Source organism: Furipterus horrens, unplaced genomic scaffold (genome assembly GCF_987537825.1).
Source record: "Furipterus horrens unplaced genomic scaffold, mFurHor1.1.pri manual_scaffold_8, whole genome shotgun sequence".
Lineage (NCBI taxonomy): Eukaryota > Metazoa > Chordata > Mammalia > Chiroptera > Furipteridae > Furipterus > Furipterus horrens.
The window spans coordinates 51,235,373-51,248,275 of record NW_028327178.1 but is presented as its reverse complement, the minus strand read 5'-3'; the positions used below and the strand labels follow the sequence as shown (position 1 = coordinate 51,248,275).

At 39.4% G+C, this 12,903-nt stretch overlaps 1 protein-coding gene across 3 annotated transcripts in view; it reads left to right on the top strand.

The window, feature by feature from the left end:
* Window positions 1-12,903, top strand: part of PPP4R1 (protein phosphatase 4 regulatory subunit 1) — an 88,718-nt gene that overhangs the window by 58,628 nt on the left and 17,187 nt on the right. For all 3 annotated transcript variants that reach the window (XM_090285810.1, XM_090285811.1, XM_090285812.1), the window contains 2 exons: window positions 347-442; window positions 12,489-12,674. In XM_090285810.1, the coding sequence (XP_090141936.1) occupies window positions 347-442; window positions 12,489-12,674 (282 nt within the window). The remainder of the gene's footprint in view (window positions 1-346; window positions 443-12,488; window positions 12,675-12,903) is intronic.

The following is a 12,903-nucleotide window of genomic DNA, read 5'->3' as shown; positions in this document are numbered from 1 at the left end:
AGGCTTTTAATATAGTTGGCTGAAAGCACCTTCTCTCTGTGTACTATTTTATAAATGAGCTAATTTTAGATATTTGGGTCATTTCAAAATTACTTCCAAATTTTAAATTATTTTTAATCTGAAATTCTTTTTCATACATATGGCATCCTATTTAGCAGGTTTGATTTAAGGCAAGGGAACTTTTTATGTGGCCTTATGTATATAAACTTTTAAAAGCACGAAGAATTTATTTATATGTATTTATATCTTTGACCGTCTCGGAAGGTAAGTACCTTAGTAAGATAGTTTAAATGAAGGAAACTTGTTAGATGGTTTAATTTCTTAACTAAATATTTTTTCTTAACAGAATATGGAGTCTGCCCTTCGTTACATTCATAATGATTCAGACTTGAGCACCAGTAGTAGTTTCAGCCCTGATGAGGAAAGGAGGTCTAAAGTACAAGTAAGTGACCAAAAATGCTTTATTTGGTTATTAATTGCTCTTCTAAAGCAGTTTCTCACTGAATTTTGTCCTTTTTATAATGAGTGTTTTAAAAATTAAGACTAGTATATCATGTTTTCAATAATGAAATTCAAATAGTAGAATAAAATATAAGCAAAAATCTTTCCCTTCTCACACCTGTTATTCCATTTTTCATTCAGAGTAACCACAGGTCATAGTTCCTTCTGTATTTCTCCATAAACTTATTGTGAATATATAAAATGTATTGTGGGTATATAAAATTTTTTGTAGGTGTATATGTACCCCTTTTTGTTTTTAAAGACAAATGGAATTATACCAAGGTATTTTATCATGCCTGAGTCACCAAGAATTCTCCAGTAACATACAGCTTGATTTTAGAGATGAAAATATGGGGAGAAAAAGGCTCAGTAAAGTGCCATCAGTAACAAGTTGCATGCCAATTTTAAAGGTTTTGTTTTAAATATGAAAAATATGCTTAAGGATTCAGCAGAACATGATAGCTTGTGCCCTGCGTGGGAGACCTTTCCCTCTGAAAACGTAAAGACTCCTTCCCCCAATAGCCTAGTGTCCTACTCCATTAGAAGGTGCTATAACTCCAATAGTTCCTTACATGCTTCTGGGTTTAGTTTTGTTGTTACATTTCAAGCAGTGTTACATTCATCATGATTATGCATGTTATTTGCTTCTGGGATAAGTGGATTTCCTAGGTCAAATGGTATGTTCTCTTTATTTTCGTTGCTTCTGTTTATTAAAAATGAAATTATAGCTTTTTAAAAATGTTTATAGTTTTTTAAAATATGCTTTCATGCTGGTTCGATTCCCAGTCAGGGCACATGACTAGGTTGCATGTCAGGTCCCCAGTTGTGGACACGAGTGAGAGGCAATCACACAGTGATGTTTCTCTCCCTCTCTTTCTCCTTTCCCTCTCTCTCTAAAAATAAATAAATAAACAAGAAAATAAATAATTAAAACATATATATATATATATGCTTTCACCACATATATTGGAGATGTAGTTTCAAGTCAGTACATACAGATTTTCTCATTCTTTTAATAAACTTATTTCCATTTTAATTTATTTTTAGAAGTAGATCGTAAGTTTACATTGTTCAAAATTCAAAAGGTACAAGGGCATTCAGTGATTTTCCTTCTCAAAGTTTCTCCTACACTATCCATTTTGCTTCCCCCAAAAGCAACCAATTTCACTTTCTTTTGTGTAGCCTTCCAAAGCCATATTATACATACATAACCAAGATTGTATACACATTCTTTTTGTCACATTTATACAAATAATTAGGTGTACATACACTTTAAAATTTTTTTTTTAATTTTTCTTTTTTTATTATTGATTATATTGTTACAACAGTTCCAATTTTCTCCCCCTTGCTCTCCTCCACCCAGCACCCCCCTCCCCCAGCAATCCCCCCCAAGTCCATACGCCTGGTTCGTAAAAATTAACTATCCCCCCCCCTCTCAAATATTAGGACCCTTTGTAATCTTGTAAAGGACAATCGGCGAAGGTCTCAAGCTCCTCTAGCTGCTTCAAGCTGGACATGGTCGTCGTCCTACCTACCCTTGGGTCCAGAAAACCCTAATAAGAGTGGGAGTGTGGAGGGGAGGGTGGCCTTCCCCCATGTGGAAGGATCGTGCAGACTCCAGGTCAGTTGGCTGTCTCCGGTCAACGGCGTGCTTGGTTTAACAGGCTGGTGTCCTTGTTGTGTTCTGGGGGCAACAGATTTGGCGAAAAGGGTTAAAAGACATCATTCACTCCATAACTACTAGATGACAAAAGGCAGGGATTAATTTTTCAATGTTCCATATTAGGGAAAAAAAAAGGGGGCTTCTTTGTAAGAAGGTGTGCTAGGCACATCTCACCTGTCCAAAACCCTTTTGCCCATTATACTTAGTTTGGGCTGAGGTAAATAGTTTAGGTTTTCCCCCTCTCAGACCTCTGGGCCTTTTCTGTCCAAGCCATTAGGATAGGAAAGAGAAACCAGTTTTAAAGTGAAGCCCACAGACCACCCCATTCTTCACCAACCCAGCCATTTAGTTCAGCCAAACCGTTGAGTCTCAGGAGGCAGCGCTGCAGAGAGGATTAAGTGAGGCTTATGTGTACAGACAATCACTCAGGTAATGCGATCATAGGCTTATGTCCTTTGAAAACAGAAAACACGTGTTAATTTATGTAACATAACCCACAAACAAGTCTCTAAATCTGTAAGACTGTCTTATTGGGAAGACATCCAGTTGTAAGGCACTTGAAATTCTATTTGCCTGCAACTTGAATATCTTTGATGATATCACAGACATGGTTTAATTTTCAAGTGAAACCATATTTTAAATGAGAAGAAACTTTTAAGACGGTTAGTTGCCCTATTTTATAGTCTACTACTGATCATTGTGATTTTCCTTGAATAATAATTTTTCTCCCTAAGGTTAACTTCCTTGTCTTTAAAGGCACTACATTAAGTCCATTTTTAATTTATCCTGTTTGTTTGCATAAACATAACAAGAGCAGCAAATGATCACTTATGATCTTTAGTTCTGCTTTGCTGGAACGTACCCAAGGAATATTTGGGGTGACCCTCAGTCTGTTCTTCAGGGCACAGAAGCTGAGCCACATATCTGGCATTCATCCTTGCTTGTACACACCTGTTTTTTCCAAGTCTTTCTGGTTTTTCATTGTGTCTTAAGGTCCCTTCTAGCCATCTTTCAGGAAAACAACCTTCATTCCTTCCCTGGAAAGATTGCTGTGGACCGCACAACCAACCATGGTACCAGGCCTTTTATCTCACGGGCTTTTATTACCTTTGAAAGTCATTCCCAGTTCCTCAGGGCTTTTTGGTAACATTCTGAGCCCAAGTATGTTTCCTTTAGGCTTGACATTCCAGTCAGACTTGGTCAAAAAAAAAAAAAAAAAAAAAGGAGCCTCTATTAACAACTGGTCTTATTAGTTCTATGCAAAGAAACTTATGTCATTACTTACTTGTTTAGAATGCCAAACTCTGGAGGGATCAAATAGGGAGAAAAATATACAACGTGAAGGAAAATCTTTGTCCTAATATTCACTGAACTGGCATTTCCATTCTTCATATTTTCATTTTTCCCCCACTAAAAAAAATTTTTGTTTGTTTTTCCATTACAGTTGTCTCACTTTTTTACCCCTCCTGCTTCCCTGCACTCTGTTCCTCCCTTCCCCCACATTTAGTCTCCACTCAGTTGCCCATGTCCGTGGGTCATTCATATATATATATATTTTTTTTTTTTACTTGACCCTTCCCCTTCTTATACCCTTCTCTTCCTCCCCCCCACCCCCTTGTTACTGTTAGTCTACTTCTTGTTTACATACCTCTGGTTCAATTTTGCTCATTTGTTTGTGTTGTTCATTAGTTTCCTGTAATAGGTGACAGCATAGGGTATTTTTCTTTTGTTGCCTGGCTTATTTCACTAAGCATAATTTTCTCTAGTTCCATCCATGTTGTTGCAAATGGTAGAAGTTCCTTCTTTCTTTCTGCTACATAGAATTCCATTGTGTAAATGTACCAGTTTTTTGATCCACTCATCTACAGATGGGCATTTAGGTTGTTTCCAGCACTTGGCTATTGTAAATAGTACTGCTATGGACATTGGAGTGCATAGGTTCTTTTGTATTGGTGTTTCAGGATTTTTTGGATATAATCCTAGCAATGGAATTGCTGGTTCAAAAGGCAGTTCCATTTTTAGTTTTTTTAGGAAATTCCAAACTGTTTTCCACAGTGGCTGCACCAGTCTGCATTCCCACCAGCAATGCACCAGGGTTCCCGTTTCTCCGCATCCTCTCCAGCACAAGTTGTTTGTTGATTTGTTGATGATGGCCATTCTGACTGGTGTGAGGTAGTATCTCATTGTGGTTTTTATTTGCATCTCTCTGATGGCTAGTGATGTTGAGCCACTTTCATATGTCTATGAGCCCTCTGTATGTCTTCTTTGGAGAAGTGTTTGTTCAGGTCTTTTGCCCATTTTTTAATTGGGTTGTCTGTCTTCTTGGTGTTGAGTCGTATGAGTTCTTTATATATTTTGGAGATCAATCCCTTGTCTGAGATGTCATTGGCGAATATATTTTCCCATATGGTTGGTTTTCTTTTCATCTTGCTGATGTTTTCTTTAGCTGAGCAGAAACTTTTTAGTTTGATGTAGTCCCATTTGTTTATTCTTTCCTTTATTTCCCTTGCCTTAGGAGATATATCAGTGAAAATGTTGCTACGTGGGATATCTGAAATTTTCCTGCCTATTTTTTCCTCTAGGATTTTTATGGTATCACGGCTTACATTTAAGTCTTTGATCCATTTTGAGTTTATTCTGGTGTATGCTGTGAGCTGGTGGTCTAGTTTCATTTTTTTGCATGTCCCTGTCCAGTTCTCCCAACACCATTTGTTGAAGAGGCTCTTTTCACTCCATTTGATGTTCTTTCCCCCTTTGTCAAATATTAGTTGACCATATGAAACTGGGTTTATTTCTGGGCTCTCTATTCTGTTCCATTGATCTATATGTCTGTTTTTATGCCAGTACCAGACTGTTTTGATTACTGTTGCCTTGTAGTATAGTTTGATATCAGGTATTGTGATTCCTCCTACTGTGTTCTTCCTCAAAATTGCTGTGGCTATTTGGGCTCTTTTTTTGGTTCCATATAAATTTTTGAAGTATTTGTTCTAGGTCTGTGAAATATGTTGCTGGTATTTTAATAGGGATTGCATTGAATCTATAAATTGCTTTGGGTAGTATGGACATTTTAATGATGTTGATTCTTCCCATCCATGAGCATGGTATATGCTTCCATTTATTTGTATCTTCTTTAATTTCTTTCTTCAGTGTTATGTAGTTTTCTGTGTACAGGTCTTTTACCTCTTTGGTTAAGTTTATTCCTAGGTATTTTATTTTTCTTGTTGCTATGGTAAATGGGATTTTTCTTTCAGTTTCTATCTCTGAGTTTTTATTGTTGGTGTATAAATATGCCTTCGATTTCTTAATGTTGACTTTGTATCCTGCTATTTTGCCGAATTCACTTATTAGGTTGAGTAGTTTTTTTGTGGAGTCTAAAGGATTTTCTATGTACACTATCATGTCATCTGCAAATAATGACAGTTTTACTTCCTCTTTTCCAATTTGGATGCCTTTTATTTCTCTTTCTTGTCTGATTGCTGTGGCTAGCACTTCCAAGACTATGTTGAATAGGAGTGGGGAGAGCGGACATCCTTGTCTTGTTCCTGATTTCAGGGGGAATGCTCTCAGTTTTTGCCCATTGAGTATGATGTTGGCTTCAGGTTTCTCATATATGGCCTTTATTATGTTGAGGTATGCTCCCTCTATTCCCATTTTGCTGACAGTTTTTATCATAAATGGGTGTTGTACTTTATCAAATGCTTTTTCCGCATCTATTGATATGATCATGTGGTTTTTGTCTTTCATTTTGTTTATGTGGTGTATCACGTTTATTGATTTGCGAATATTAAACCATCCTTGCATCCCTGGGATGAATCCTACTTGATCGTGGTGTATGATCTTTCTAATGTGTTGCTGGATCCGGTTTGCCAATATTTTGTTGAAGATTTTAGCATCTATGTTCATCAGCGATATTGGTCTGTAGTTTTCTTTCTTTCTTGTGTCTTGACCTGGTTTTGGAATTAGGGTTATACTGGCTTCATAGAACGAGTTTGGGAGTCTTCCCTCTTCTTGTATCTTTTGGAATAGTCTGAGGAGGATAGGAGTTAGTTCTTTCCTAAATGTTTTGTAGAATTCACTTGTGAAGCCATCCGGTCCTGGGCTTTTGTGTGCTGGGAGTTTTTTGATTACTGCTTCAATTTCACTAGCTGTTATTGGTCTATTCAGGCTTTCTGCTTCTTCTTGATTCAGTTTGGGAAGACTATAGTTTTCCAGGAATCTGTCCATTTCCTCTAGGTTGTCAAATTTCTTGCCATACAGTTGTTCGTAATAATTTCTTATAATTCTTTGTATTTCTGTTGTATCAGTTGTGATTTCTCCTCTTTTGTTTCTGATTTTATTTATTTGGGTCCTCTTTCTTTTTTTCTTGATGAGCCTGGCTAAAGGCTTGTCAGTTTTGTTTATCTTTTCAAAGAACCAGGTCCTACTTTTGTTGATCTTTTGAATTGTTACTTTAGACTCTATGTCATTTAATTCTGCTCTGATCTTGGTGATTTCCTTCCTTCTACTTGATCTGGGTTTTGCTTGTTGTTCTTCCTCTAGTTCTTGTAGCTGTAGGGTTAAGTTTTTTATTAGACATTTTTCTAGCTTTTTTAGGTAGGCTTGTATTGCTATGAACTTTCCTCTTAAGACTGCTTTCGCTGTATCCCATAGGTTTTGGGTTGTTGTGTGTTCATTATCATTGGTTTCCAGGAACTTTTTGATTTCTTCCTTGATGTCATTGTTGACCCATTCATTATTTAATAGCATGTTATTCATTCTCCATGAGTTTGAATGTTTTTGAGTTTTTTCCTTGAGGTTGATTTCCAATTTTAAGCCATTGTGATCTGAGAAGATGCTTGATATAATTTCAATTTTCTTGAATTTATCGAGGCTTGTTTTGTGTCCTACCATGTGGTCTATCTTTGAAAATGTTTCATGTGCACTTGAGAAATATGTATATTTTGCTTCTTTGGGGTGAAAACTTCTATATATATCGACTAAGTCCATTTGATCTAAAGTGTTGTTCAGTGCCTCAATATCTTTGGTGTTTCTTTGCTTTGAAGATCTGTCCATTGTTGACAATGAGGTGTTAAAGTCCCCTACGATGAGTGTGTTGCTGTCTATATCTTTCTTGGAGTCTTTCAAAATTTTCCTTATATATTTGGGTGCTCCTAAGTTGGGTGCATATATATTTATAAGGGTTATATCTTCTTGATGGATTTTTCCCTTAAGTATTATGAAATGCCCTTCTTTGTCTCTTTTTATGGACTTTGCTGTGAAATCTGTTTTGTCTGATATAAGTATTGCTACCCCAGCTTTTTTTTCATGTCCATTTGCTTGAAATACTTTTTTCCATCCCTTTACTTTCAATCTGTGTAGATCTTTTGTTCTAAGGTATGTCTCTTGTAGACAGCATATATGTGGGTCATTCTTTCTAATCCATTCAGCTACCCTATGTCTTTTAATTGGAGTGTTTAATCCATTTACATTTAAGGTTATTACTGATAAGTACTTATTCATTGTCATTTTTCCCCTTTGTACTCGTGTTCCTCTCTGTCTCTCTCTGTTTCTTTATCTTCTTAGAGCAGACCCTTTAGCATCTCTTGCATTGCTGGTTTGGTGGAGACGTATTCTTTTAGTCTTCCTTTGTCTGAGAAACTCCTTATTTCGCCTTCCATTTTGAATGAGAGCCTTGCTGGGTAGAGTATTCTTGGTTGTAGGCCTTTGTTTTTCATTGCTTGGAATATTTTTTGCCATTCCCTTCTGGCTTGTAGTGTTTCTGCTGTGAAATCTGGGGATAGCCTTATTGGAGCTCCCTTGTATGTTATTAGTTGTTTCTCTCTTGCTGCTTTTAGGATTCTCTCTTTGTCTTTGAATGTTGCCATTTTAATTATGATGTGTCTTGAGGTGGGCCTGTTGGGGTTCATCTTCATTGGGACCCTCTGTGCTTCCTGGATTTGCGTGACTCTTTCTCTTCTCATGTTAGGGAAGTTTTCTGTCATTAGTTTTTCAAAGAGGTTTTCTATCCCTTGCTCTTCTTCTTCTCCTTCTGGAATTCCTATGATACAGATATTATTACGTTTCATGTTGTCCTGCAGCTGTCTTAGAGCCTCTTCAGTCTTGTTCAGTCTTTTTTCATTTTGTTGCATTGTCTGGGAGTTTTTGTGTACGTTGTCCTCCAGCTCGCTGATCCGATCTTCTGCTTCCTCTAGCCTGCTTTTAATTCCTTCTACTGTGTTCTTCAATTCAGAGATCGTATTCTTCATTTCCTCCTGGCTCTTATTGATAGCTTCCATGTCCTTTTTGATGCTGGTATAATTCTCAGTAAGTTCCTTATAGTTCTTCTGGAGTTCACTGTAGTTTTTCTGGAGTTCTTTGTAGTTTCCGCTGAGCTCATTTAGCTTCTCCATAATCCATGTTTTAAATTCCGTATCTGATATTTTGCTCCCCTCTATTTCATTTAGCACTCTTTATGGGGATTCTGCCTTTCCTTTTGATGGGGGTTGTTTCTCTGTCTCCCCATTTTTGTGATTCCTTTTGTTTGTTGGTGCTTCTTAGAATGATCTGTTCTTCCTGGATCTGCCTCTGGTAGCGTCAGATCATGTACCAGACTGGCCCTAGGCAGCCTATTGGAGACTTCCAGTGATCTACTGCCTTTGTCTCTTCTTTAGTTGTTACTATACTCAATCTGTGGTTGGCCGTCAGTCTTAAGGACCGTGGGTGTGGCAACTTAATTCCTGTATGCAGGGCTTTTATTTCCCCTTAGTCTGACGCCACTTGGAGGGGAATGGTCTGTCTGCTGTACTGGGGCTGAGTCTGCACTGGCTGGTCCTGGGAGGGGGTTAGTGTAGCTTCCACTTACTCCTCCGCCCTCCTGGATCTCCGTCTGCGTTGTCCTTGATGATATTTCTTTAATTTGTCTGGTTGTATTTCAGCTACTTTTTGGTGGATCTTTTTCTCTGGTTAGTTGATTGAGAGTCACTCTGCCCACCTTGTCTTGAGATCTTTTGTGAAGGCACTGCTAAAACATAATCACACAACCCAGGCAAGAAACCCACACCCTCCAATGTCTCCCCCAAATACAATCCCACTATAGGCTGCAAATGAGCCCGTGTTAATATAATTGTGGAGATACTGGGACTCTTATTTTGTAGGAGAAACAGATAGGAGTTGTTTTAAATGAAGGAAGGGTAATTTTTGAGCTGGAATTTGATAGAGTATTAATATTAGCAATTGGGATCAAGGTTATGTAAGAGAGCAATTAACACTTACACTGTATGTTTGAAAAGGAGGGGAGGGTTACAGTGTGGAGAGAGAAAGTGGAAGTGTATAGTATTAGGATTATATAATCGGTATATACTATATGATTAGCATGGGAGGTAGGGTAGACACAACAGACATCCAGGTAGACACACAGCCAGAAATTGAAAGAGAGGGCTGGGGAGGTTAGAAGGTAGGAAACAGATTGAGAGAGAATTTTTTAAGAATAAAAATACAGAGTAGAAAATAGCAAGACAGGAAGGGAGAGAGGAAAGAGAGAGAGAAAGTAGAGAAGAGAAGGGTAGGAGAGAGAACGAAAGAAGGGGAGGTAGAAGAGAGGGGACTGGATTAAAATTCTTTTTTAAATTATATATTATAAAAAAGATTAGGAGATTAAAACATGATATAAAGTTGCAAGATAGAGAGAAAGGGTGAATATAGAGAGAGAGGAATAGGAGATAGGAAAGCAAGAGGATTTGGGAGGAAAAGGGCTCAGAGGAGGGAAGGAAATCGGGAGGAAGAGGAGATATTAGGGAGGGGAGGATTGAAATTGAAGATTTGACAAAAGATAGGATGAAGGAGAGAAATACAAGAGGTAGAGAAAGAAGTGAGGGGATGAGGTAGAAAAAGAGAAGGGGTAAGAATGGGAGAGTAAAGGGAGAGGGGGATAGATTAGAATTATAATTTGAATATTAAGAGATTAGAATATAAAGTGGAATAGGGAGAGAGAGAGAATATGTATAGGGAGAGAAGGAAAATAAGGACAAGAGATGAAAGAAAAACTAATGTAGACTGAAGGGGGACAAAATAATTTTAATAAAGTTGAAGGTGCGTAGCGCAGAGTAAGGAGAGGGTGAGAAAGGGAGAGAACTTAAAATTATAAAATTAACTGAGAATAGGATGAAGGGGAGACATGCTAAGGGGAGAGAAGGGAGGGAAGAGGAGGAGAGTAAAGGAGAGAGAATAAGAAGGGACTGACGGTATGGGTAGTTAGAGAGAGAGTGAGAGATAAAGGAATGAGGATTTTAACTCAATTCAACTTTTATGCACAGTCTCTGGGTATTTTTGGTTTGTTTTTTGGTTTTTCCTTGCTTCCTTCCTGAGTCCGCTCCTATTCAAAATTCCATGAGTTTCAAATCTTTTCTGGTTGGTTGGCTGGCTGTGGGAGGGTTCTGCTTGATTCTGGGATTGCTAGTCTTTTTTTCGTGGGCCTACCACCGCTCTGCTGTGAGCTGCGTTTAGTTGTCCCCTCCTGAGGCAGCCTCAGCCCTCCTCAGGCTTGTCCAGCTACTCCTTCCCTCTGTTGGTCCAGCCTGTGCCTGCCAGCAATCCCCGCCCTGCCTCCAGTCCTGTCTCTATTCCCAGGCTACAGCTTCTGCTCTCTTCCCTGTCTATATGCCTGCGCACCCTATCTCTCTCCCTTTCTCAAGATGGTCCTTTTGTTCTGCAGGACTCTGGCACAGTCGGTCAAAGTGCCGGGCCCAGTGGCCCTTTCCTGCCCAGGGCCTCTCCCCTAGTCTGGAGCTTTGCAGTGGCTTTCCCGCGTGTGCTCTTCTCCTTGCCCCAAAACTTTCTCTATTCCGAGCTACAGCTTCCGCTGGCTTCCCTGTCTATCGGCCTGCGCACTCTATCTTTCTTCCTGCCACAGCACTGTCCCTTTGTTCTGTGGGACTCTAGTGTGGTCGGTCAGCGCAGCGCTCTCCTACCCCCGGGCTCTCTGCCGGTCTGGAGCTCGGCAGCAGCCCTTCCCTGCGGCCCCTTCTCCCTGCCCTAAAACCGTCTCCCCTCCAGAACCTCCGCCTCCGCTCTCTTCCCTACTTACACACCCTGCCCGTCCTATTTCCCTCCTAGCCCCAGACCGGCCTTTTGTTCTGTGGGATTCTAGCGCGACTAAAGAGCAAACACTGGTTTCAAGAACGCAGTTCTCCCCCGATCCGGAGTTCCGCAGCAGCTTTTCTGTGCTGCTGTTCTCCTTGCCCCAAAACTGCTCCTTTGTTCTGTAGGGCCCTAGCGCTAGTGCTGGGCTCGCCCGGAGTGCCGAGCTTTCGGTCGGAGGTTGCAGCTGAGGATGTTTCCCTCTAGACTCAGATCACAGTTTCTCCCAGTCCTGGTTGTTCACTGTTCTCTCCCTCCTCTGGCTTTTTCGGCCAAATCCTCTCCCTAACTCCCTACAAGAATTCACTCTGGGCTAGTGAGCTCTCCGGCTTGATACTGCAAACGCACGGAGTCTCAGAATGACTCAGCCTGCAGTTTGTGATAAACCCCTCCACCCCCCTCCACGCTGCTCCCACGATCTCCTCCCCGTTCACGTTATCAGATATCACACTCACTCAGTCACTCACTCCTCTCCGCATTTGTTCCTGGATTCTGTCCTTAACAGGAGCGAGCTGAGAACACTGTCCCTACTCCGCGGCCATCTTGGTCCCCCCCCACACTTTAAATTTTTATAGATAATTACTAAATTTCCATCTGAAGGCAGGTGGTCTTTTTTTTAATACATGTTAGCAATAGTGCACAAAAGTATCTGTAACCACATTCACTAGATTATATCAACTTTTATAATCTTTGCTAACATTGAAAGATGCTGGTCATATATTCCTTTTAATCCTCACCAGAGAATATGTTTATTGATTTTTAGAGAGAGGGGAAGGGGGAGAGAGAAAGAAATATCTACATAAAAGAGAAACATTGATCCTTTGCTTCCTGTGGTTACCCCAACTGGGGATTGAACCCACAACCTTTTGGTGTATGGGATGACGCTCCAACCAACTGAGCCACCTGGCCAGGGTCTGGCTGTATTCTTGATGTGTCTTTTAAATTTAAAATCAATTCTAATTGTCCTTTAAGCTGTTTTCTATTTTAAGATCTTATTTATTGTTTTCTCCTGGAGTTGTTTTTATTTATATATGCATTACCCTCAGCATGTTTTTCTTATCTTTTCAGTTATTAGATAACTGAAAATTTCAGATTGGATTTTCTCTACTATTTCAAACACTATGTTAAATTCATATATTTAAAAATAAATTTACCTAATTTATATCTAAACTGCTCAAATTGCATCTCTGTCCTGTCTCTCTCATCATAGGACGTTGTGCCTCAGGCTCTATTAGATCAGTATTTATCTATGACTGACCCCTCTCGTGCACAGACAGTGGACACTGAAATTGCTAAGCACTGTGCATATAGCCTTCCAGGCGTGGCCCTGACACTCGGCAGGCAGAACTGGCACTGCCTAAGAGAGACTTACGAGACTCTGGCATCAGACATGCAGGTGAGTAAAGCAGCTAAGGAATTAACAGAATGTGCATGTAGAAAGCACAGTGCTTTGCCTTTCAAAACCTAATAGAGTTTCTGTTCATGTTCTAGCAAGTGTTATGGAAAATAATGTACAGAAGAGCTTAAAAGTAATACCAAAGAGTTATCTTTTCACATGGTCCAGGTTCCACAATTTGATGATTTCTTTTTTATCTAAAATTTAAAATGGTCACATTTGATATGTC